Below are 25,911 nucleotides of genomic sequence, written 5' to 3' on the forward strand. Positions count from 1 at the left end.
CAGTCTGGGCACCTGAAGGGAGACTGCTGGACTTCATTCTGGGAATCTGCACTATCCCCAGGGAAAAATTAAAACAAACTTAAGGCATTTGTGTGCAGAGTTTAAACATTTACTTGGAAAGGCTTTCTTTCCAGTAAGCCTGGAAATTCCTCTGTAGCACAACAAGCCATCCAAGCAGACATCAATTAAATTAACCACCAGTGTGAAATATTCCCAGTTATTTACTGGAAGAGTTAGAAGCCACCATGTAGTGAACGTGACAAAAGCTGTAGGAGAAATCTGGGCTTGTTTTGAAGTCACTGACCATGAACTCAGACAGAGGAGCTTTGATGTCATCTCTAACTACGTGGCCCAGTTCCGTGCTCTACTTTATTGCTGCTCTAGGGATTAAAACTCTAAAAGAGAGGAGCAAGGGAGGGAAAAATAGGCTAAAAATATAAGTATGGGTTGTCAGACATCTCCTACCTTTTGAAGCAAACTTCCCATTTAAATACTTTATCTGGATATGAAACCACTCTACATTTTTAGTTAAATCCCTCCGAATCATCTGAAAAAGATGTGCCCCATCAGTTCTGGGACTGATGTCTTGGGCAAAGCTGCTTCCAAGAGCCCAAAGGGTCCTCCAGCTTCTCCCCTCCTCCTAATTTTCCCAATTTGCTGTTTCCAAAAGCTTTGGGTGTGAAACAATCTGCAGATCCCTTTAAGCTCCCCCTTTATTGTGCTGGTGGGGTCAAAAACTGCATTTGTGCCTTTCACCCTCAAAAGTACTTAGAAATTAAGACATTGTTTAAATAATGGATTAAAAAGTCTTCCCATATTATGGCGCTTGCCTAATTAATAGATTAAAAAGTCCTTCCATATTATGGCACTTTTCTAATTTTAAACAATTGCTACTAAAATGTGAGGTGTAGGAAATAACGTGTAGTGACAGAACTTGATACATGAAGGGGTCTGTAGTACTTGAACACCTTTTTCAATATCAAAGAAAACTGGATTTTATCTCCTGCTTGACACCTAATTCTGTGAAGTTCTTTATGCTTACTAATTCATTAACATACTTGCTGTACAGAAGAGCTGGAGTGTCAAAAAATGTCATCTAATAGCAAATTCACTTTTATTCTGGTAGGCTCTTCTCTCTTAGGAGCCCATAAAAAGCTGTTTTCAAAAGCTGGAGAGCAGTAATAATGTCTAGAAGGTTAAAACCAAGGGGGGTGCTTTTGAGTGCAAAAGAATTACGTCAATTAGATCAGGAGTTAGAGGAGGCTGGAAAATTGTCACAGTTCCTTGAAATCAACACCTCCCTGGGTCTAGAAACATTCATGCTGCCTGAGTTTCTACCTTCTAGAAGTTTATTCTTGGGTTAATCTCTCCGGTCCTGCCATTTTTTTCCATGGAAAAATTACTTACAACTGTGTTAACAAAAACAACCCTATCCCTATTCTTTAATTTAATCTCCACCCCTGCCCTGTTTTTATGTTCTTATGTAAAACCAGGATATGCAGCAGAAAACTTAACATATTTCTGTCTTAGACATCTGCAGAGTCTGAACAAGTTCAAGCTCACCTCTCCACCCTCCAGTAAAAGGTTCTGCACTGCTCTCCTCCTCTCCAGTTGTCAGCCAAAAATCAGGAATTTTGGAGATTTAAGTAAATATTCATATTTTTGAATCTCAAAGGGTCCTTGGGTCGAGACAGACACAAAGTCACTGCGGTGGTCAGTTCGGGCAAGGTGTTGTCATGGAAAGGGTTGGAAATTCTGGTGTTGGACTAGGGAAACTTCCAACTCCAAGGGCTGGGATGCAGCACCCCTCTGATCTTTGAGTGTCTTCATGCTCCTAAAAAGCACAGTTGATGCCGGAGATATTTCTAAATATGGCCCCTCAGGTTTGGGTTTTCAGGAATTCTGGGCAAAGTTCAGTCCCAGTTTTCTGCACCTTTGGAAATTAGCTAACCAACAGTTGTTTCCATAAGTAAGTATGCTCCAAAAAAGAATCAAAATGTCCCTTTTAAAATTAATATAATCTCCAATTATCATATTACCTCAGGGAGGGAGCTGTGGTGGTACTTAACAGACCTCTTTGGGGCTCTTGTGCATTTTAATTGAGTGAATAATTGTAAAACACTTCAGGGTCTTTTGGTAAAAGGCTCTGTATAAACATTGCCATAATGCTGAATAATCAGGTTGGGATGTGAACTGGAAGAAATGAACCCTATAAATAGATCTGTATATACATATGGGGGGGGGGGGGGTGCAAACACCAATATTTGGGACAGAAAATGTCAGTTCCTTTAGAAAAGTCTTGCAGCTCTTGAATAAGAAATGAAAAACGAGATTGGAGAGTGATAATCGTAATAATCAAAAGGTTTTCAAGATACCGTGAGCCTGTGCTTTATCCTCCTGTGCAATGCATGGAGAGCTCCCAGAATCGTTGTGTTACCCCTTCAGTGATGCTTGCTGAGAAGCAGCCAAATCTGTTCTGTTTATGGTGGAGGAACTCAGAGGAGGTGGATCTGAGGTACTGAGATGTAGACAGACGGGATTTGGAGGAACCAAAGGAGTTCCACCTTTCCTGAGCTGGTGCTGCAATGCAGCTGGAGGGGTTTGGGTCTCCTGCAGCTCAGGGCAGTGCCCCTCCAGGCATATTCCAGATGGAGCAGTGGGAATGACATTAATGGGGTCATCTCACAGCCTCAGCAGTGGCACCAGTGCTGGACATGTGGAGCTGATCTGCCGTGACCCTGCACGGATCAGTAGCTCCTGCATCTCTCCTCAGTGCTTTGGCTGTCTCATCTCCTCAGCCTGTAGTTTTCTGGGGCAGTGGCTCTGTTCCTGTGCCTGTACTCTCCTCTCACTCAGCCCCTTAGGAAGGGGAATTCCTCTGAAATGGAGATGATGGAGATGAGCTTTTATATTTCATGAAAAAAAAAAAAAGAAGAAGAAGAAGAAGAAAAGAAGCCTGTGCTGGGCAACGAGGTGCTGGTACAAAGAATCCTCTCTTCTTAAATGGGACTTGACAGAGTGCTGATGCCACTTCACTTAGTTAATGGAAGGAGCCATCTAATACAGGCTAAATGCAGAACTGCCTAAAGGAACCTGGCATTTGGAGGGCTGGAGCGCTTGAAATATAAATGAATGGGACAAGCCCAGGCTCTGTTTCCCAAGGAATCGATTACCAGGGATCCTCTTACGACTGTGAAGGTCTTATTTGCACAAGCAGGCAAAGCTATTTCTGTTGGAAACTGGGATATTTGTTTCTAGGGTTTAAACACATCTTTTAAGCACCAAGGAGACTCTGAGGAATGCTGTGGATTCAAGAGGGGTAGAAAGACTGAAATGATTTTCCTTGCTGTAAAGCCACTGAAGAGACTGATGGTAGTGCTGGGAACCATTTGAGTTCTGTAGATTTGTACCCACAGCCAGAGCAGTTTGCCAAAAGGATCCATTGTGTATTGAGTCTATAGATTCAGAAGGTGTAAAAAATGTATGGGACACAGCATTTTAGAATAAGAGTTGGTTGGACTAAAGTTTCCTTTCTCTTTCCAGCTGTAAAAAAAAATAAGGATGTGTAACAGAAAATGTCTTGAGTGAAGATGAATGGAGTGTAAAGATTGCTAATGAATTTTTTTGCCTCTGGAAGGTTCTCCCATGGTATTTATGAGCTGGTTTTCCAACAGGAAAGTGTCCAAGCTACCACAGGAAGCACGAGCATCCCTGTTTAGATATCACTGAAATCTTGGACAGGTCAAGGACTGGCTTTACTGTGGAGACCCCATTTCTTTCTCCCACCCTAAGGTAGCTCCTTCCAGGTGAGATCAGAAGCCTCTTTACAGGGTAGTGGGAGGACGCTCCTGCATTTATTCAGAGGATAAGTTCCTTTCACATCACCATTCCTTTGTCATTTTTCGCAAGCTCCAGATCCACTCAAATATTGGTTTGAGTGCTCCTGACATCCGATATCTGTGACTTCCCATCCCATCTGCCAGGGATTTCATTCTTCTGCTGAAACAGCTTTAAAATTGCAAAGACAGGCAAAATACAGCCTCAAATCACAATAGTGAAGTGCTGTGGCTGTTACATGGAACTTTATTGGTCAAAAAAATGAAGACTGGGTGTATATCAGAATATCACATTAAAGATTAATCCGGTTTCCAATGAAAGACCAATTGGCACCAACTGATAGAGGATCTTCTCTTGCATGGTGTGATTACCCTGAGGTTTCTCTGTTTCCACCAGCTGGGTTTGTTTCTGGGTTTTTATTGCTTTATTTGGGGATTACTTGGTAAAGAAGAAGCATTTTCAGGAAATGTCATCATGTGCCATGTGTTACTCTGATGTCAGCTGAGGAAATTGGCGTCAGGAGCAGGAAAAGCCAGAAGATGAATGGATCTCTGAGTTCAAAATAGGAAACAGCTTGAAGTTCCTTCGGGGGGAAACATAAAGCTCATTCATTAGAAATGACACAGTTTCACCTCTGGCACAGGCAGAGGACTCTGCCCTCCTGCTGATGGACAGACACACCTCACATCCATGCAAATGATCCTGGGAATGCAGGGATGCAAAGAGCCCTAAAGCATTGACAGTTCTGACTGGTGAGCTGTTCTCATGCTCTGTGTGTGGCTGAGAGGTGTCACATGGAAATCTGCATTAGCTGTGTTCCTGAATGGATTTCACTCCCTGTAAGGTGTGTTTGTCTCCTTGTCTCACCCCAGTGGATATCAAAGTAAACCTGTGCCACTGAAGAGCTGGATCTTGCCTGGATGATGCAGTATTCATTTATTCATGCTTTGATATGAGGGCTGTGTCTGATCAAGCCCTCATCAGGGTTTATCAGTCAGATATATCTGAGTTTCTTTGTTTTTTCCTGCTGTTTGGCAGGAATCCATCCTGTGAACAAGTGAACAAGTACATCCATCTACTTCACGGTCAAGTACACAGAATTTTGTGAGGTTTCTTCCCGATCCGACTTAGGTTAGGACAGCAGTTTGTAATGTCCTGTTAAGAACATCTCCAATTGCTCAATATAAAATGGTCAGTAGTTTTCCAAGTGCCTTTATTTTCTGTTCCATTACTCCGAGTACCTTCCCTGCCCTCCCTTGGGGCCCAGCTAACAGCCTGGCTCCTACCTCCTGCTATTCTGAAATTTCTTTATTTGTCTTAGGCTCTGTCATTTTGCTGAAACATTGATATTTTCCAGCAATCAGCTTATTACATGGAGATGCCTATTAGCTTTCTGAAGTCATGTGTCAGTGAAACTCAAAACTGTTTAGTTTAACTTGACAAGCCCTATAGTGATATTGGAAAATTATTTTCTTCTTCAGACTCGTGTTTATGTTCTTTTCCAATGAGCTGGCTGTTTTATTGCAACAGAAACTGTAAAAGAGGTAATTTTAACTAGGCACAAAATATATTCTGTTCTGTAATGTATCCATAACCTTCTAGAAGATCCTAATTAACTTCCTTATGTCAGCATAGGAAGCTCTATTGCATTCGTAGTTGCCAAACATTTCTTTCCTTTTAATAGAAATTATCCCTTTCTGAGACCTACGGGCATCATCATTCCCAAGACAAGCTTTTCATTTCAGGATATCAGAAACACCCAGAGATTAATGCAGGTCTGAAGTTCAGCAGTGCAGAATTTCTATCTGTTATCTTGCTTGTCTGCAAAGATAACAATCCTAATAACACACGGGTGACACAAAGCACTCAGTGAGTAAAGTGAAATTGCCAGGTTGGCTCCTGAGCTGCTGAAATGTTGAGTTACTACTGGGCCATGGTGTGACAAAGGTATCAGGTTTGAAGGGAGAAGCTCTTCTACAACGTGTTTGTGACACAGATTCAATGTAATTCAATGTGGACATGAGATATGGGGAAGAAATTCTTCCTGTGAGGGTGGGCAGGCCCCTGACCAGAGCAGCTGTGGCTGCCCCTGGGTCCCTGGCAGTGTCCAAGGCCAGGTTGGACGGGACTTGGAGCACCCTGGGATAGTGGAAGGTGTCCCTGAAGGTGGAGTGAAATGGTCCTCCAGTCCTTTTACAGCCCAAACCATTCCATGACTCTTTGATTTGATCTCAGCGCAGAGCAGGCACAGCAGCCCTCAGGACACCACGCTGTGGGCCAGGCCCAGGTGTCACTTGGTCTCACATCTGTGAAGCAAACTGCAAACATTCATCACCAGAAATGGAATCAAGTTCTCCGAGAGAAAAACCCCAATTATCTGCTGGTATTTGTACTGCACGGGTTTGTTTGGTTCGCACTGTCTGGGTGTTCCACAAAAGAAATGGGAGCTGTTGTGTGCCTGCCCAGCGGGGCCGAACCCTGCACTCAGCAGTGGGAATTCAAAACAGGAGTATTTCCATCACAGTCCTTACAGCCGTGCTGATTTAAAATAAAAACTGTCTTTGCTTTAATCATGCAGTTCCCAAGCTCAGCTTTGATGAATTGCAGAAGCAGACTCTTATCAAGTAACAGTGGGTTTTTTCTTTTATTCTTTTTTCTTTCCTGAAAAGAGCAGGAAGTTTACCATTCTGCAGAGCAAGATGAATGAATTTGCCATTTGAGGCTGAATTTTCCAAGAAGGATTAGGATCTTTTGCAGTCCTGCAAATGCAGGATACTACTTGCAAGCCCAGCATTTCTTTAGGCTCATGATCATAATTATAACTCCATGTGCAGAAGAGGGAGAAGGAATTTCTAATGTGAACACTTCCAATCCTTAAGAGCAGCAACAAATTAAAGTGAAAAGGTGGAAATTCTCTCACTCATAGTAAGAAATTATTATTAATGTGTTAGGCTCAATTTCACAGTGAATTGCTCTAGCTCAATTCTGTGTGATGAAAAGTGAACACAATCTTCTGGTTAAGACACAGATGTTCTAAAATGTCACAGTGTGGCAGGAGAGAGAGGTTTTCATCTTGTATAAGAACCTTCCCTTTTGTCTCCATGTGTTTTTCTTCCAGCTATCCATTCCCCATGGTCTTCAGTAGCTGCAGTAGAAAGGACCTGGAAAACAGCCTGGAGAAGGGAGTGGGAATGTGTCTCTTTAACCTGCCTGAAGTCAAGGAGTCCTTTGGCGGCCAGAAGTGTGGGAATGGCTATGTGGAAGATGGAGAGGAGTGTGACTGCGGGGAGCCTGAGGTAAGACACCACCTGAGAGTTACTGCTCACCTCCAGCCTGCACGTTTTTGACAGTGGAGGCTTGGTTTGGTGTGTTTGGTGTAAAACAGAACTCTCCCTTCTCTGCTTCCATCCCATCAGCTTAAACCTGAGAGTCTCACAAGTGCAGGGAGTGCTGAGTGTATTCGAGTTGCCGAAGTTCAGGCAGAGCTTGGGTTAAGAATGTGCTCAGATCATCCTTAGAGAGCAAACTCTGGCTTGTCCAGCAGACTGGCCATGACCTCGTGTTCCTAGAAGTTCCTTTCAGCATTAGCTAATCAGCTGAACTCAAAAGAAGTTTGTGAACTTGGCTCGAATTTCTCAAGAAAACATGCGTTAGTTGAAGGTTTGTTTCTGTCAATGAGAGGCCACTCATATATTTGTATTTTATCAATATAACCATAGAAACTCTGCAATCATAGAATGGTTTGGATGAGACCTTAAAGATAATCTCATTCCCCCATTCCCCCCCTGCCATGGGCAGGGACACCTTCCACTATCCCAGGCTGCTCCAAGCCCCATCCAGCCTGGCCTGGGACACTGCCAGGGATCCAGGGGCAGCATTCTCTGGTCACCCTGTGCCAGAGCCTTGTTAATCCACATATATAACACTAAACAAATAGAAATATTAATATTGGTTGGGTATTTTTCATTGCAGCTCCAGTTTTTAGGTACAAGACCTTTCCTTTCTTCGCTGCGGGATTTTTCTTTCCCTCTAGCCAATTACCTCCCAACAGAAATAGCCTTCCCTGCCTCCCAAACAGATTGCTGCTGCTTCAAAGATTGTTCCATTTACTTTAGTGAATGTGTCAGAGGACTCCTCAGATCAGCAGGAGATAGGCAAAACCTGGGGTCGAATGATATCCGAGCTGGCATCCTTATCCCTTTTACACCCCATCCTCATTGGCTTTATTGAACTTCTCTCTGATTATCTGAATTAAAGGCAGCAGCAGATGAGGGATTTGTTTCCTGTGATAAATAGGGACCTACAGACAAAAGAGATGGGGCAGTTAACACAGCAAGATACTGCTGCATCCTGCCCATGGAGTGTATTGGATTTGTCCAAGCCAGGAGGATTTCCTGACAGTTCACTCACTCTTGAGGGTAACAAGGTTGGAGGAAGCAGCCTTATCTCCTTGTTTAAAGTCAATAGAGTGCAAGCAGCTTGCAAATGTCTTTCCTAACCCAGTTATCTTTCTTGTTTTCATTTCTGAACATTAGTGATACGTTTTCAAATCAAAGCCACTGAATGTCAGCAAGCACTGACTTGATTTGCCTCTTCTTTCTGTCTTTCTGTCTTTCTAGTTCTATTGGAAAAACTGCAGCTTGGGTGCAATTAAATGTATTTGGGATTCACTGCTCTAATCTGAGTGGTTGCAGAAAACCTGTGTGATTAGTTACTGATTCACTGCCCAGTCATTTATACCAGCTGAGTTCTGTCCATGCTGTTGCAGTATTCAAGAATCAGTGATATTAGGATTAAATTCTTCTGTGAGGGTGGTGAGGCCCTGGCACAGGGTGCCCAGAGCAGCTGGGGCTGCCCCTGGATCCCTGGCAGTGCCCAAGGCCAGGCTGGACATTGGGGCTGGGAGCAGCCTGGGACAGTGGGAGGTGTCCCTGCCATGGCAGGGGGAGGAACTGGATGATTTTTGGTATCTTCCAACCCAAACCATTCCATGATTTTATGATGCTAACAATTTTAGATTATATGACCAAAAATGTCTGATGTGCTGCAGTGTCTGTGGAAGGAGGGTTAATGCAGATTATAAATGGAACGATAAAAGAATGAAGAGAACTAAAAATCCTCGGTCCTTGAAAGACGAAAATGTGTCTACTTTTATAACCAGCTGCAAGGGGGAATAGAAAACTACAAATTGCTCACTCAGAAGTCAGACAAATTACTTCCAAATGTAATTAGGAGCGGGTGCCCAAACAGCTGTGACATGCCAGGGACGAGTCAACACGGCTTTTGTGCCAGGAACTCTTGTCTTACAAAATCTTGTCTCACAAAATCTTGTCTTAAAAAGCCATCACAGTGCTCTGAAGGGCTTAACAAGTGGATGGAAAGGGACAGGGCTGTCACTGCAGCCTGTGAGTTCAGAGAGGCTTTGGACCAAACCTTTCACCAAAGCCTCTCTAGGAGATTGAGCAGCTGTGAAGGAGAGAAAGCTGCATGGGTAAAAATTGGGTTAAAAGATAGAAAATACCACCAGATATAAACCATCCATTTCATGCAGTGGAAGGAGATCTGCTGTGCTGTATCCATGAGATGTGTCCTGGGGACTACACAACTCAGCATTTTCATAAACAGCCTGGGAAGAGGAATAGTCTTTAATTTGCTGATGATATTAGTTAGGCTGCTAGAGATGAAAACTGGCTGTGAAGGACTGCAGAGAAACCTTCTGAGACAGCTGGAACAGGCATTAAGATGAGAAATGGGACTCACTGAGGAGTGATGCACATTCCAAAATCACAAAGAAGATGATGGACTCTGAGCTGACTCTGACCATGGAGGAACAAGACTTCATATTGCAATAAATAGTCTCATGAAAATGTCAGCCCAGTGCTCAGGAGTGGTCTAAAAGGTAAATAGGCTGTTAGAAAGTACTAGGGGAGAAATAGGAAAACAAAACAAAGCACCAGCAGACCTCTATAAATCTGCTGTGCCTGAAACTGCTTGTGCAGGTTTTCTCTACCCCTCCCTGATCCCACGGAGGATAAAGCAGAGTGAACAAAGATTGAGAGAAACACAATAAGGTGGTTCAGAGTTTCGAAAGGGCTCTGGCTGGAAAAGGAGAAAAAGAAGGAAAATGCAGCATAAGCTGATAAAATCGTGAGTGGAATGGAAAAGGGTGAGTGAGGAGAGATTGTCCCCCATGAGAAATGAGCAGATGACATTAGGAAATGGCAGGTTTCGAACAAGCAGAGGGAGCTGCTCCCTGACTGTGTTGGTTACCTGTGAGTACCTTTACTCTGACTCTTACAGGTGCTAAAAATGCCCGTGGAGCCAAGGGAAAAGCAGGAGACTGGGAAGGTGTCAATGTCCTTAAACTTCTTCTGCTGGCTGGTCTCAGGGGGACACAAAGACAGAGGAGTTATGGGCTGACCCAGCAGAGTCTGTCTTGTGTTCCTAAAAAAGAGAGGGTGAAAACCAGGTGTCCTGTCCACAGGACAGAGCCTGACATCACGTAAGTGGTGCTGGGGTTGTTCTGGGGTTGGGCTGCTCTGGTTCCTCTGATGAGCCAGGAGAGCCGCACTGGGAAACTCCCTCCCATCACTGCTGTTGTTGTCAATAAAAAAAAAAAATTAAAAAACATAATAACAACAGACTCCAGCACAGCAGTAATTTCGGGTGGCAGCCTCCATCCTCCAAAAGCCTGGTGAGCCTTTCCTGTTTGTTCGCTTGTTTACGTTAAAACCATTCCTGACAGTTCGATAACCCAGGCACAAAAACTATTTACCAAGCTCATTCCCTACAATGAGCAATAAGTGAGACAGCAATTGGAAATTTCAGAGGCTGCTGTAACACCACTCCAAGAGCTGTGTCTTTATCCCAATCTGCCTGTGGAGTGCAGAACGCTGCAGTGGGGCCAGGGGATGGGGTATTGCAGCTGACTGTTTCAGAAGGACCTTAATGGGACTGACACTCTGCTCTGCTCATCTCAGATTATTTTTGAGGGGAATTTATAAAATGTGCCTCTGCGCAGAGGAGCGTTACTCCTGACACGCAGCAGCTGCACAGGAATATTTCCGTAGCCTGCTGCCTTCTGGGGATCAAAAATAGGGGCAGGAAGTTGTTCCTCTGCTTCAGAGCAGAGTTGGCTTTGTACATCCAGGAAGATATTACCTAAAAAACAGTGGAGTGCTGAGAATCCTTCTGTTTTTTGCTGGTGAGTCAGTGCTAGCCCTGCCTGGCAGTTGGGAAGCTTTCAGAAGTCAGCGAAGTAACAAGAGGCTGTGAACATCCTTCTAACCCACTTATTCTTCCTGTGTTCCCTATGTTGTTAGTGATCCCTTGCTAAGTCAAACAGACTTAACACAGCTGAAGAGCAATTTTATCTGCTGCTATTTCTGTGAGAGAGATGAGATTCCAGCTCAGCTGGTGTAACTTGCAGCTTGTGGGCATTATCTTGAAAAAACAAATCCATTCTTTTCTGAGGCTCCTTACGAGCTCGTTCTACTGACAGTAAAGTTTGCAGAAGGCCCACACATGCCACCATCTAATCCACAAGTGTGAAATTGGGGTGTATCAGTGAGTGAGGCTGCAGTTCGTGCTCATTCCATATCTCAGAGCTCTGTTACTGGTGTACTCTGATAAGGGATTACATGGAGTCGTGGCGTTGTCTTCCTCTGTGGCAGCCCCAGCTTCCATCCAAGCAGGAGCCTGGCCAGCAGCTATCACAAGATAGAGCTGTAGTTGTGATGCTCAGCAACTGCAGCACAGCTCCTGGATCCTCTCTGCAGGCAATGGAATCATTCCTCTGACTCCCATGGAAATAAAACACCACAGTGCTCTATCAGGGTTGGTGTCAGAGCACTTGGGTTGTTTGTGCTATTTGGGATTAGATCCATAGCTGGAATAAACCAGCCCTCCTCAGCAGCTTCTCTGGTTTTACTACACTTATTGGGCTTGTTGAATCTGAGGGCAGACAAGGCTCTTTGGATCAGGTTGTCGAATTTCATGCATAATTCATGATTTCATGCCCAGCTTTTCTTGGCAGCGCTATAGGCAGCCTCTTGATTTACGGCTCATTGTGACTGAACGTTGTCTGCTCTAAATTTACCCTCCAAATTCCTCCAGGAATGTACAAACCGGTGCTGTAACGCAACCACCTGTGCCTTGAACCCGGGAGCAGTGTGTGCACATGGGCTCTGCTGCGAGGACTGCCAGGTGAACCACGGGAAATGTCTCTTTTCTGGGTGGGGAGGGCAGAATTCCATGATTTTCCCAACTGCAGGGCAGTAAGCAAGGATGGAGGATGAGCAAATTGGTATCGATAAGCATTAAAATATTTGCATGTCACGTGAGCAATTAAAAAATTCTCAAAATATAAATTATTGAAGGAGCAGAGCAACAGACTTTTGAAATTGTCTGTGCTCTTTTTGGCCCCTCCAGCTGCTCATGCAAAACTTCTTTTTCAGGAACTTTTGTGTGCTTTAATTTTTCTCCTTCTTACATGGCAAGCAGTCATTAAATGCTGAACCTTGTTTTTTTGGGGAAGGCTCTTAAATTATTAATTCTATCAACAGCATATGTATTTTTAATAGCAGATCATCAGCTGTTGAGATCTCCTAACACTCCATAAAAGCCAACTTGCCACAGGCATTTACCTGTTTGAATTCTCAGACCATCCCTTGTCTATGGGCTAATAAAGCATCCAGCAAGGTAACCCACAGGTCTGGAGCAGCAAGGGTTCCCTACAGCCAGGAACTGCTTTTTAGCAAAATTAATCTTCATATTCTTTGCTTTTTACCAAAGGCAATGTGATTAAAATTCAGGGCTGCTCCCATCTTTCTGGCTGCTGATGAGATGTGAATGTTCAGACTGGCACATTCCACCATCGCCTAGTGGATGCCATCAGATCCAAAAAAAATATCATTATCCATGGAAATCAGCACAGGGCAGGAACAGTTACATGGACTAGTCATGTGATTAAGTTTGAGAGATCTTGATGCCCATCACAGCAACATTTCCATGAGGAAATGTAACTCCATAGATTCATTCAGGTTCAAGATCTATTCAAGACCATTGAATTGAACCTTCCAACCTGGGAATTGTTTGGCATCTGAATCCAGGATCAAGTGGGCTGGTGGCTTCCTGAGCCCTAACACAGCCCAGTGTTCTGTGATCAGCTGCCCTGGATGGAAAGGTCTCTGATCCGACTTCTGCCCAGTGCTCCAGATCCTCCTTTCCAGGGTTTTTGTGTTCAGACACGATGGAGGAGCCACACTGCAAACATCAGGGCTGGGGTTGCCTTCTGGCCTGAGCCACATGAACCATGTGTGCAGCTGTGTCTGACCCTCCTTCCTGCCAAACCCTCCCAGCGTGGCTCAAATCAGCGTATTTAGAGCTGTGTAATCCCTGTGCTCTCCTCTGCAGTCAGCTGGGGCCAGGCCAGTGGGGAAATCTGTTCATGTGCTGCATGGCTGACCCAGCCATGGCACAGCCACTGAAGTCCTGTTTGTTTTGCAGCTCAAACCAGCGGGGATTTCTTGCAGAGAGTCGAGCAATTCCTGTGACCTGCCCGAGTTCTGCACGGGGGCCAGCCCGCAGTGCCCGGCCAATGTGTACCTGCACGACGGGCACGGCTGCCACGGCGTGGATGGGTACTGCTACAATGGCATCTGCCAGACCCACGAGCAGCAGTGCATCACCCTCTGGGGCCCAGGTGAGTGCCAGGGCAGGGTCAGAGGTGCCACAGAGGCTTGGGGGGGGAAATCGAGATCTGGAGGGGTTTTATGCAGCGCCAATCTGTAGCTATTGTTTGAATAAGGAGGGAATGGCCCTGTGATTCATTCCAGCCTTGATTTGCTGTCGTGTTCAGTTCTTGCAGCAGGAGGTAACGAGGCCCGCGCTGCAACACGCTGCAAATGGAGAGGTGAACTCAGACAAATCATTTTCTCCTGACGTCGAGATTTCCTGATGTCACCCCACAAAGTGCTGAATGCTCCTGGCAGTTTGAAATCACAGCCCTTTTCAGGCTGCTGTGTGAGCTTCCTCCTGTGCTCTAAACACCTCATCTGCAAAACAGATGTGTCTGCTCCATCCCCAGCCAGGGCTCAACTTTTGACACTAACAAGAGATTCCAGGATTATTGTGTGTATTTTATTAACTGGTGTCACCTGTAAACTGCCTGCTGACAGTGCTTTTAGCAGGATGTGCACTGAAGCAGAAAGGGATTTCATTCTCCCATGGGAATTTGTTCCCTTTGTGCAGAAATCTGGTAACATGAGTTCTTGAGCTGTTCTCAGCATCTATGCCAGGAAAACTGTTCACCTTTCTGTAAAGCCCTGTGACCCTTCCACTGCACTGCAAGTATTAATTCAGCATTTTGCTGTGAATCCAAGTCAAGTCTCCTTCGGCATCTCTGACCCTCTCGCTCAAATTTGAAAACCATTTACCTCTCCTAAGGAGAAGCATCATTTAGAGATAGGTGTAATTATTTCTTTTAAACTAACTTTCCCAACTCCCTTAGCCTCTTGCAATTCAGTATCTCTCTCTTTAACTCTGCTCCAAAACTTCTGTATCAATATAATGGCACACAGATGTTTCCCTTGGTCAAAACCCTCCCCAGAACTCTACTGAGGAGTTTATCTGTTTCCTTCCCAGGGAACATGGACCTTTTGCAACCTCTCTTTAAAAGAGCATTAAAGCATCTCAAGAACCAACCCCAGTGGTACAGGCAGCAGGTCAGCTTGGCCACATGGGTATAAGAACACGTTCAGGAGGAGTTCCAGTTCAAAATTAAACTCCTCACGTGGAGCAAAGCGTGCCTCTGATCCACTCCCCCGAATCCCACGCGCGTCGTAGAGTTGATATGAGCTCATCCAGCCATGGACAATTATAGCCTCCAGTCTTAGTCAGTCTGGGAGTTCTAATCCCTGGATACAGAGACATTTTCTCTTGTAGAAAGCAGAAATCTCCTCCTGAACCAGTTTCCCATGCCGTGGAAAGTTACTTGGTCAGGCTGTTTGTGGCTGAGAAGAATTCCTCTAAATGTCAGGGAGCTGAATTGCAGCAGCTCCTTGCCAGGTCTGTTTCCTAACACAGCAAGTCCTCCAAAGCCCTGGGCTCCCCTAATTCTTTCCTGTCTTCTTTCTTGGGACTATTCAATATGGGGACTGCTGTGTGTGGAGGCTCCAGGGTCCAGGCTGAGGGGGTCTGTTAATGAGAAAGATGTTTTGTTAAGACCAGAGTTCAAACAGACTTCTACTGGAATACCCTTTGGTTTTGTCTTGGGAAGGCCCAAGGATAAGGATTTTAAAAAGGGAGGATGGGACCTGACCAAACCTGAACTGAAAGTCTTAATTCTTGCCACATTTTTGGAAGTAGGAATTAAAAATAATCACAGAACCACAGAATGGTTTGGGTTGGAAGGGACATTAGAGACCATCTCATTCCACCCCCTGCCCTGGGCAGGGACACCTTCCACTAGACCAGGGTGCTCCAAGCCCTGTCCAACTCACCTTGGACACTTCAAATAATGCCTGTATTCTGGATTTAGAGACTAGGGGTGCGAATATTGACTGCTTTATCACACATCTGGCTGAAATAGGAGCTGGCAGCTGTGGGGTGGAATAGGAAGAGAGCTGCGTGGCTCTCGCAGTTAGAAAAATATCATGGTACAGGTAAAAAAAACCCTACAGATCTTTCCAGCCTTGCTTGCAGCACAAAGAGAGATTTGACATTCTAAGGTGTTGTCTCTGGACTTGGTATCAAAAATATACATTGTAACCTTTTACCAGGTTTTTGTATCTGATTAGAACTGTTTTTCACAACTGCCTGCGTTGGAGTGAAGTAGTTTTGTGGTTTAAAAATAACAAAAATCTCCCCCTTGAAGAAAAAACAGATCACAGTTCATTTTCATTCTCTTCTTATTTTCTTCTTCCCAGTAGGAGAAAGCCATGCAGAACAAAATACAATAACTTTTCCTAAAATAATATTCGGTATATTGAATTCCTTATTGATGTCTTCCGTTGTACATCTTTCTTTATTCATCAGGTTACAGATGTCCAGAAGCCCAATGATAAATGTCAATCTTCATATTTTTAGATCTATTTAAAGGAAAATGATGAACACTGTCAGAGCTTGTTTACATTAGGCTGAGCAGTAGGAACCTGTTTCCAGAAAAGCACTTACGTTTCCTTGGGGTTGTTTTTGTTGCTCTCAACACAGTGATTCAGATAAAACAGAGGAGTATTTTTTGCTCTGTCTTATCTGCATGGAAGGCTTGGTGGGAAGGAGAAGGGAGGAGCTCCTGGGGACAATCTCTGAAAATAGCCATGAATTCCTCTTAGAGCCCAGGCTGATTCCAGTCTGGTCCCAGAACACACAGAATTCTCCATTCTCTCTCCCACCATAATTCATGTCATTTTTATCCTTGAGGAGCAGGAACTGCTTGTGACCTTTTTTGTTCCATATTGAAAAAAAAAAAAAAAGGCACTGATCTGACCTATTGATAGCAGTGACTGAAAAATGCATCGACAGTGATGCTTCGTGTGGTGTCTGTGACTCCACTGGCATTTTCCAGGAGAAACAGCACTCAGACAGAGCTGCTTAAGGCAGAGTAATCATTGATTACCAAGGAACAGAAGATTCTCAACTTCAGATTTGTGGCTTTTTCTACATTGACAAGAAAATGATGCTTCAGGGAAGTTTGTCAATGTATTTTCCTATGGTTCCCCAAGTGGGAAAAAAGCAATAATTTTGGGGAGCCAATGGCAGGCATTGACTTAATAATTAGAACACATTTAAATGTGTTGCATGGACATGACCATTTATTTAGGCAGGAGCATTCTTAACTTAGATGTCAATATTTGTTGCTGTGTAAGAACTTTGCAGGTTTTGCCAGCTACAGCCCTACAGAGACAAAATAAATGGGCTGCCCACCTCAGATATATGACCAAACCATTGCTGACTGGGGTTTGAAAAAATGCTAATTGTCCAAGCACTGCAAAGATCTGAATTCAGTGAAAGCAAACTATTTGGATCATCATAGATTTATGGCGAGGCCTTTTCTTCTGGAGATGGGAAAGATATTAAATCATATTCTCAGGGGTAGTGACATCATCCTCCTTAAATGCAAAAAAATGCTCAACCCCATCTTGCTCTTGCCCAGACAGAACAGGGATCACCAGGATGGGGAGAGAGGCCAAGGGCAGCTTGTGGAAAGTTTCCTTTGCATCACCAGTGCAGCAAAACAAACTTAATGAGCTGAAACCCAGATCACACGACAGAGAACTGTGATTTTTATGCTTATATTTATTTGCACAGTTATTCGTGGTGCTGGCTGGCACAGCCTGAGCAACAGAACTCCAGCCTGTTACTCAGAGGTTGTTTTTTCCCCTCTCCCCACCCACAGACAGCTGGGAATTGAACTGAAATATCTCCCTTTTCTGCTGTCAGCCTGACAGAGGATGTTTCTCTTGTTCATGGAATCAGCACCATGGTCAGAAATTTCCCTCGTTCCTTTCAGGAGACTGTACTGGTGTTTTCCCATGGCAGCAGGTCTGAAATGACACAGTGTTTCTGTGCCCCACGACATCTCTTTTTTATTATTTTAATTTTTTGCAACTGCATAGGGAAGAAGTGGGCTCATCAATATACACATTTGGAGAAGAAAACCCCAGCAGTCTCCAGGCTGCCAACTGCAGTGGTGAGCTTTGACCTTCTGCAGCTTCCAATGGCTGATTTAATCCCTTCAATGAGGCTTGGCGTGGAAAGGCCGACAGGACCTTAATTACAGGGTCGTGATACCATAATTACCAATAGCAAAGTGAAATAAACTCTGCTCATCCAGCTCAAACCACTTAATAAATACCAGAAATCCTTCACAAATCGTTTTGCCTCTGCGTGCAGAGGTAGAAAATAGAGGAAAACAGGACTTTCTGCTTCAGTTTATGTGGTGCAGTCGTGATAAATGGGTTTCCTCCAGAAACACAACATTACAATTCTCTTCCTTAAGCATCCTCTGAAAACCTCCTTTTAACTTGGTAGCTCCATCTGTTCAGCGTCTTGCACTCTGATATGTTTCCATCCATAAAAAAGTCCAAATATTGTGAGAAGCCAGTGGGGAGAGGGAACAGCCATCTGAATCCCAAGCAACAGCGTGTCTTGGTTGGATACCAAAGGCAGAAATTGAAGCTGGGTTTTGGTTTCCAGGCTGCAGATGATCATTGGGTACCAGGTGTTTTCACACACAGACTGCTCTGAGCCTGGCAGGGGAGTGGTTTTTTGTGCTCCACGAGATCCTTTTTCTTGCCAAGTGTTATTAGCTGGAGTTAAAGCTCAGTGTCTGAGCCCTGCAAGGACGCTGCAGATGTGCTTTCCTTCCTGCGGGCTGCTTTCCATCATCTCTGCAACACTTTTGCATTCAGGTAAAAAAATCCACCACACACAAAACTTTCACCAGGTGAGAGAGGAAGAAAAATGCCTTAAACTCAGTATTCAGTGAGTGCTTTCCCTTTTTAAAACCATTTTTAGAATAAGCCTTTGTTACATCCCTTGCAGTCAGAGCACAGGACATGAGCATTCATTTGGCTTTTGGCAGCTTTGGGAGGGGACACCACTGAGGGGACAGCGTGTCTGGGCTCTGGGCTGCTGTGCCACGTCTCCAAGGGAGCATCCAGCCACTGCAGTTCCAGGGCATCTGCTCAGTGAGCTGGGCCACCAGGCTCCTGGCCAAAAACAAGACCCAGAGCAGCTGCATATGACCAGGGCTGCACAAGCTGGTCCTTGCACACGTGGGAGAAAAAGCAGCTTTGGAAAAAGCAGCTTTCCTTTGCCCCTTGCTCACAGCAGGTTTATTCCCTCCCCTCCCCAGCCCTTCTAAAGCTGCTGTGGAATATGCACATGGTAATGTTTGTCTCAAGCTGAACTGGGAATGTGCCCACCCTGGAAAGATGAGGACGCATCCACATGCTGAAAATGGAAATGTAACTTTTGGTTTTTTTTTACACAGCGCCCTGGCTGGATGCTTTTGTTGATTTTTTTGATTATTGCTTGAACTGTAATGAAAAGGAATTGAAAGAATCCTGTGTGAGTCCCTTTTAATAGTTCCAGATTTGAAAAAATATTCTAAACTCAGCAAGCTTGGTCGTAATCTTCCAAAGAATTTCAAGCTCTTGTCCTTCTCTCCAGGGAACCTACAGCTCATATTCTGTTCTTTCTGTGCCTTTCTTTCTGAATTTTCCAGTTTCAGCATGTAAAAATGTTAGAAGGAAAAGAGGGTGCCATCTTAAGCCTCTCCAAGTTTTAATATTTTGTCCTTAATAGCATTAGATTGCTGTTCAGCAGTATATAATATTAGTCAAGCTTCTGACTGTGAAATGCAGATAATTAATTGAAGTATTAATCTCTGAGTTTTTAGTGAAAAGATCCACACTGGCTGGAAGTTTTACAATCATATTTGTATGTTCTTCTCCAGGAATCTGACCCCCCTTTTTTTTTTAAAGAAAAAAAAAGAAAGAACGTTTTCCTCTTTGAAGGCTTTCAAATGAAATCTTCAGGCTGGCTTAAATAAATGCTCTGTTTTACCCACAGTTAGAGGCGTACACACTTGGAAGTGGCTCAAAACATTTGACAAAATGTAGCATTAGTTGAAATATTCTGTCTCTGGTAAAGATCAGGAACACTGCAGAAATGGGATATTCTCAGCCTTTGGGCTATCACGTCACTTGCTGCCAAGTTCTTTTTGCTTTAGTTTGGCTGATCTATCAAAAGCACAGAAATGCAGCTAGCAGCTCTCTGATCAGAGTTTTAGCCAGAGTATCTCCTCAGCTCCTTTTCTGCTCAAAGCCAGTCTCCCTGTTGGAGCAGTTGGAATGTTGGTAGTGACTCGATGGTGCTATTAATTATTTTCATGGAAAGAAAATACAGAGTTGTAAAGAGCCCTAACTAAGGGCCTCTTAATCTTGCAAGAAGCGGCAATTATTGGCTGGAAATGAAAGCCACGCTTCACTGTAGAACAAAGGGATTAAATTCCAATACACAGACCAATGAATTGTTGCAGCAGTCAAACCAGGGAAGCAGATCCTTCACCTCTTCAACATTCCAGGTGAACGGGTGCATCTTCCCCTAGAAGATATTCTATAATTGGTTATAATCTGGGGGGAAATGGGCAGGAGATTGTGTATAAAACATTAGAAGAGATGTTCTAATAGTACCCTTGAACTTCGGAAGTGCAGGGATGAATAATCTGCCTGCACAAGCTTTTCCAGTCTTCCTCCCACCGGGGAAGTCCCTTTGCCGTTAGGATATGTCTCCATCAGAAAAGACCACACTGGATAAGAACCAGATGCTGCCTGTCCTCCCAGATTCCCACTTCCACCACCATGGTCGAAATGCCCCTCCTTTCGTGTCAGTCTTTCTTCTCAGGAGTGCATTTCCTGAGGATTAAGGTGGGATGGGTTCCTTTCCTCTCCCCAGTGCTTCAGCCTGAGTTAACAGCAACACAGTTCCCTTTGCCATGTCAGGTCCTCATACCTTTACATCCAGCTTACAACTGGATTTTTTCTGTTTTCTTGTTCTGAATTGCAGTCAAACAGGCCTTTCTTGAAAGAATTTTCTTTCGGGTCTCACTAGAACCACGTGGACTCCTGCAGAAAGAAGGGAGTTAACTTTCCAGCTGGCCTTTGCTTGTCTCCACCAAAAAAGATTTGGCATTTGCTAAAAGTTTTTGTGTCCTGGGAGGATTGGCAAGAGGGGTATCACCTTGAGAAATCCTGGAAGGGATGGAATTCTGCACTGTTTGTTGCTCAGCACTGCCAAGAGAGACAAACAGCACTGGCAATCCCACACATCCAAACTCTTCCATTAGCATGCGGATCCAGCACCGCTGTTTTGTTGGGCTTCATCAACATTCAGCTCACATCCCCCCTTTCCCCTAAAGCACCAGTGGAGCTCAAAGGAAATTATTAAAAACACCTTGTATGAAATGAAAGTTCTGATTAGGTTTTGTTTCAGGTGCAAAACCCGCTCCTGGGATCTGCTTTGAGAGAGTCAATTCTGCCGGTGATCCTTACGGCAACTGCGGGAAGGACTCCAAGAGCTCCTTTGCCAAATGTGAACCCAGGTAGGGCCTCTCCCTGCAAACACAGCAACAGGTGCTGGGAGAGGGCTTGGAACGTTCCAGATGATTCACCTAATCTTTGGTTGTGTTCATTTCCATCAGGGATGCAAAGTGTGGAAAAATCCAGTGTCAAGGAGGAGCAAACCGACCTGTGATTGGTACCAATGCTGTTTCCATAGAAACCAACATCCCACTCCAGGAGGGTGGCAAGATCCTGTGCCGTGGCACCCACGTGTATTTGGGGGATGATATGCCCGATCCTGGGCTTGTGCTGGCAGGAACCAAGTGTGAAGATGGAAAAGTAAGATTCTGGAATACCCCCAGCCAAGGGGAACATCACTACCCTCATTCTGCCAAGTGTTTTGTACTTCTTTTTTCTTTGGGATTTTTTTGTTCCCCCCACAAAAATAATTGCTTCTCATGCTCAGACTGAGACACATTGTACTCCCTTCTGGCCACTCTTCTGGGTTATAGATTTGCAGATGCAAATGTGAACAACCTGGTCTGGTGGAAGGTGTCCCTGGACACAGCAGAGGGTTGGAAATACCTTAAAGCCCATCTATTTCCAACCCAAACCATCCTGGGATTCTGTGCACTGCAAGTTGCTTAAGTTTATAAGTGATTTTTTGAAGACAGTCCCAAGTTTCTGCCCATGGAAGCTTGAGGTTTTCTGCAAAATAAGTGCAGCAAAATACATTACAGGCTTATTAGTGAATTTCTGAGTTCGGTGTATTCACTTTCCCAGTGTCTCTGGCATTGCAAAATTGTCATTAACTTCACTTTAGGTTTCAAAATGTATTTTATCTTCTGATTATGGCTCTTCCCTTCTTTTTTTCATGCAGGAAAACTTATCTCTGTATGCACTCTTAGAAAACTCTAAACCCGTTGATGCTCAGCCACCAAAACTGATTTTTGCAATTGTGTTTTGTGAACTTTGTGAATTATCCACTGTGAGTGCAGCCCAAATTTCACATGGCTGTCTCATTCTAAGTTTTTCTTTTGTGAGAAAAGGAACTGAGAAAGAAGGGAGGCAGCCATGAGTTTACAGGGGGAGGAGGAATGGAAAGCAGCCCAAGAGCTATTGAAATGAAGGAGGTTTCCACACCCTCAGTGGATTGCTTGCAAAAAGGAGGAAAAACGAGTGCTTTGATAATTTGTGGTAAATTCAAGTAAGCCTCTGAATTTCTGAATGCTTTTGAATTATGTTGGATTATCTCACTGCACTGGGAAGGGGTTTGAAATCCATCCCCAGTGAAACCACAGCTCTGCTACAGGAAAACAACCCTTAGAGCATTTCGAAGTCAATCTGGTATAAAATGTCTTTTCAAAGGCAACTCAGTGCTGAGAAAGCACCCCATTATATTTTACTAATGAGTATTTAATCTTTCTAATCTATCTAATCATACACATCCACACTATAGAATACACAGGCTAATACTTCTGAAATTGTATGTTTTACTTTGAGGACATTAGTGCATTTGTATTATGGATTAAGAATATGAATTTAAATATTCTTGGGTTTTCTCAACTGGAGATGCACAATTTGAAATGCAGCCATTTTAATGTGATCAGAATTCTGGGAGCTGCTGCACTGTGAATATTTGAATTGTGAATACTGCTGTAATCAGACCATATTCTCTCCATGCCTGCATGTTGATGCCAATTCACTCTAATTTCCTTTCCATTTTTCCTTCTCCCCAGGGGATAAGTGCCCTGATTAAGCATCCCTGTCGCCTCCTTCAACACTATTCCCAGCTTAATGCTAATTATTGTGACTGACTTTTACTACTACTGAACTGCACTGCAGTTAAACATGAGCAAAAATGTGCAGTGTGGGGCTTTTTGACCTTTTTTGTTGTCAACATAGCATAGGAACAGTTATTCCAGTCCTAATTTCTTCTTTTTTCAGTTTGGAGTAGGGTAACTTGTCATTACTGACGTCCTCGTCAGTTGTGTGGTTGTTTGATGTTATTATTACTCGGCACTAATCTTGCTTAACCTCAATTTTCAGCTCCATTGGCAGAGTAAAGTTTATCTGCAATGACTGGAAAACAAAAACAAAAATTGAATTTTACTCCCGTGCATATGCTATTTGTTTACTTCCATTCCCTATAAATATTAAATGTTAAATAGGCTTGGTTTGTATATGACACCAAAAGGAAAAATTGTTTAACTTGGAAAAACTTAAAAAGCTCTTGGTTTTCCTGGAAAACAATGATGAGCCTATAAAAATCAGTGATCTCACTTCAATATTCACCTACTCTGGGTCCAGTTTCTGTACTGGAATGAAAAATATTTCACTATTTATATAAAGAGAACTCTGATAATTTACACCATAAGCATCTAAAGCTTTCCTTGAGGAATCATCTGCTGCTGTGAAGACACAAAGGCAGACAGAGCAGGGACCTGAAGGAATCCGGCTCAGTGCATTCCTAGCCCTGAAAAAAATGCAAATTACTGGTTTTTTAATTGGCTTAAAAACCTCCCAAACCCCAGGGTCTCCCCACTAGTTCCACTTGAGTGGAACTGTGAAGGTTTGCTTGCACAAGCTCAGCATATCAACCACTATGAACTGTGTGTGGAACCAGGGCTGGCCAGGAGAGAAGAATTCAACTTGCTCAGATTTGGGGTTAAAAGACTTTAAAAGGGCTGAGGAAAAGAAGAACAAGACACCCAATCCTGGTGTCCTTTGTGTCCATGTAATTATGTATATTTGTGTGTTGGGAAATCTTTAACTGCTGCAAGAAGGGATATGATGCCCTGGGAGCCCCAGCAGTTCTGTCCCTGTTAAAACTCCTTTTCCCTGATTTTGTAGATCTGCCTGAACCGCCGGTGCCAGAACACCAGTGTTTTTGGGGTCCATAAATGTGCCACCAAGTGCCATGGACGTGGGGTAAGCATCCTAGGAAACCATTCTTTTACAATCACTCCATAACCACTGGACAAGAAATCACTTTATGGAATGGCTTTGGGATCTATAATTGCCTGCAATAGATCAGTCAGAGTCACTGCAATACATTTTTATGATGTATTTCCATTTTCGCTGTCCCTTATAGGAAATGATTTTTATTTGACAAAGAAGTGTTTATCAGGCAGCAATTATCTCGTTCCTAATTGACAGCCTGTGATACAAAGGAATCTTGTAATCCTCAAAGCAATTTGAAGTCTAACCCTCCATCATGAAGAATTCCTATTAAAAATCAAAACTACAGTTTCTCCATAGATACAAAGAAGTTGAAATTTTTGAATTGAGCGTATGAAGCATTTGGATCGAGAGGGAAATGAGACAGCATTTCCAAAACTATTAAAATAAAGTCAAACCATATTGACGAGTTTTGTGCATGAAAGTGGTGCAGAATGGAAAATGTGATGATATCATTTAATAATATCAGTGTTTTGAAACCCAGTTTATATTATGACAATGTTAATTATGTCAAGCTATGCCTTATTAACCTTGATTTGCTGATGAGCTGTTTGTTTCTGTGAAAAGCTGTGGCAGCCACATTGGAAGAGCCATAGAAATTCACTCTCCTCTCCTGAGGAAGGATTTTAATTTGCTTTAACTTATTTTATCACCCTGAATTTGCAAAACTGAGCAGTGTTGATGGTGCTGCCTCTTATCATTGAGCTGGAATGAGCAGAGCCTTGGACTGGCATTTTTTATGTCTGTACAAACAAGAACCTCCTTGGTGGCAAAATTGACCTCGTGGAATTGTAAATGGGAATTCCTGCAGTGCTTTAATTTAAAAAATAATGCTTAAGAAAGTACATTTTTAATTATCTTGCTGTCTTTGAAAAGTAATTTTTTTTTTTTTTTTTAATTTTACATGACCACAGCCAGTCTGAGCTCTGTGAATATTTTAGTACTCTGCAGACACAGGCAGCACAGTGTTTCTGAAATCCTGCCAAGCTGACCTGGCCAGAATATTGCATGTTCAGAATAACCCAGACTCCTGTGAACTGATTTGTGTCTTACTGAAAACTCAGTTATTGATCTGTGCTGTGGGTTCTCCATGGTGGTGGCAGATCAGTGATGGTTGGGGCTGGCACAGAATTTAGGAGCTTATTGACAATGAAGCCTAAGCCCAAAAACTTCATTTACAAAGTGATTTGAGCACCTAAATGTGACTGTGCCATCTCTGTGTTCAGTTTGGGGCCCCCCAGGACAAGACATGGAGGGGCTGGAGCGTGTCCAGGGCAGGGAACGGAGCTGGGAAGGGGCTGGAGCCCCAGGAGCGGCTGAGGGAGCTGGGAAAGGGGCTCAGCCTGGAGCAAAGGAGGCTCAGGGGGGACCTTGTGGCTCTGCACAAGTCCCTGACAGGAGGGGGCAGCCGGGGGGGTCGGGCTCTGCTCGCAGGGAACAGGGACAGGAGGAGAGGGAACGGCCTCAGGCTGGGCCAGGGGAGGCTCAGGGTGGATATTGGGGAAAATTCCTTCATGGAAAGGTTTGTCCAGCCCTGGCACAGCTGCCCAGGGCAGGAGTGGAGTCCCCATCCCTGGAGGGATTTAAAATCCATGTGGATGTGGCAGGTAGGGACATGGGTGGCCTTGTCAGTGCTGGGGAATGGTTGAAGATCTTAGAGAGCTTTTCCAACGCGAGCAGTTCTATGATTCCGTGTATTCTGTCGATCCAGCACAAAACTTTAAGCTCTGTATTCACCACACACCAACTACTTGAGGAGTAGCAAAAGGAAATAATGAGCGTTTGGACTGTGAGACCTCCTGAGGGAAAAGCCCTGGATCTCCTGGCTCCTTCCCCTCTGTGCAGCAGGAACAGGCTGTGTTTGGGATGGGCTCCAGTCCTTCAGAGCTCTCTGATCCCTCAGGGGGCACTGGATAGATCAGGCCTTGCAAGCTGTTCTCTAACTCAGATTAAAACCACTACAACACGGAGGACTGTATCTTTACAGACAGTGCAAGTGTGATATCAAAGCTCCCTGAGGGTTTCCTCAGCCCTGATCCCAGTTTCA

At 44.0% G+C, this 25,911-nt stretch overlaps 1 protein-coding gene across 2 annotated transcripts in view; it reads left to right on the forward strand.

Annotated features, from left to right (window-relative positions):
* Positions 1 to 25,911, forward strand: part of ADAM12 (ADAM metallopeptidase domain 12) — a 171,135-nt gene that overhangs the window by 135,827 nt on the left and 9,397 nt on the right. For both annotated transcript variants that reach the window (XM_032116848.1, XM_032116849.1), the window contains exons 12-17: positions 6,956 to 7,133; positions 11,953 to 12,042; positions 13,345 to 13,540; positions 20,836 to 20,944; positions 21,044 to 21,242; positions 23,757 to 23,834. In XM_032116848.1, coding sequence (XP_031972739.1) covers positions 6,956 to 7,133; positions 11,953 to 12,042; positions 13,345 to 13,540; positions 20,836 to 20,944; positions 21,044 to 21,242; positions 23,757 to 23,834 — 850 coding nt within the window. The remainder of the gene's footprint in view (positions 1 to 6,955; positions 7,134 to 11,952; positions 12,043 to 13,344; positions 13,541 to 20,835; positions 20,945 to 21,043; positions 21,243 to 23,756; positions 23,835 to 25,911) is intronic.

The sequence above is a fragment of the Corvus moneduloides genome, chromosome 8 (genome assembly GCF_009650955.1).
Source record: "Corvus moneduloides isolate bCorMon1 chromosome 8, bCorMon1.pri, whole genome shotgun sequence".
NCBI classification, from domain to species: domain Eukaryota; kingdom Metazoa; phylum Chordata; class Aves; order Passeriformes; family Corvidae; genus Corvus; species Corvus moneduloides.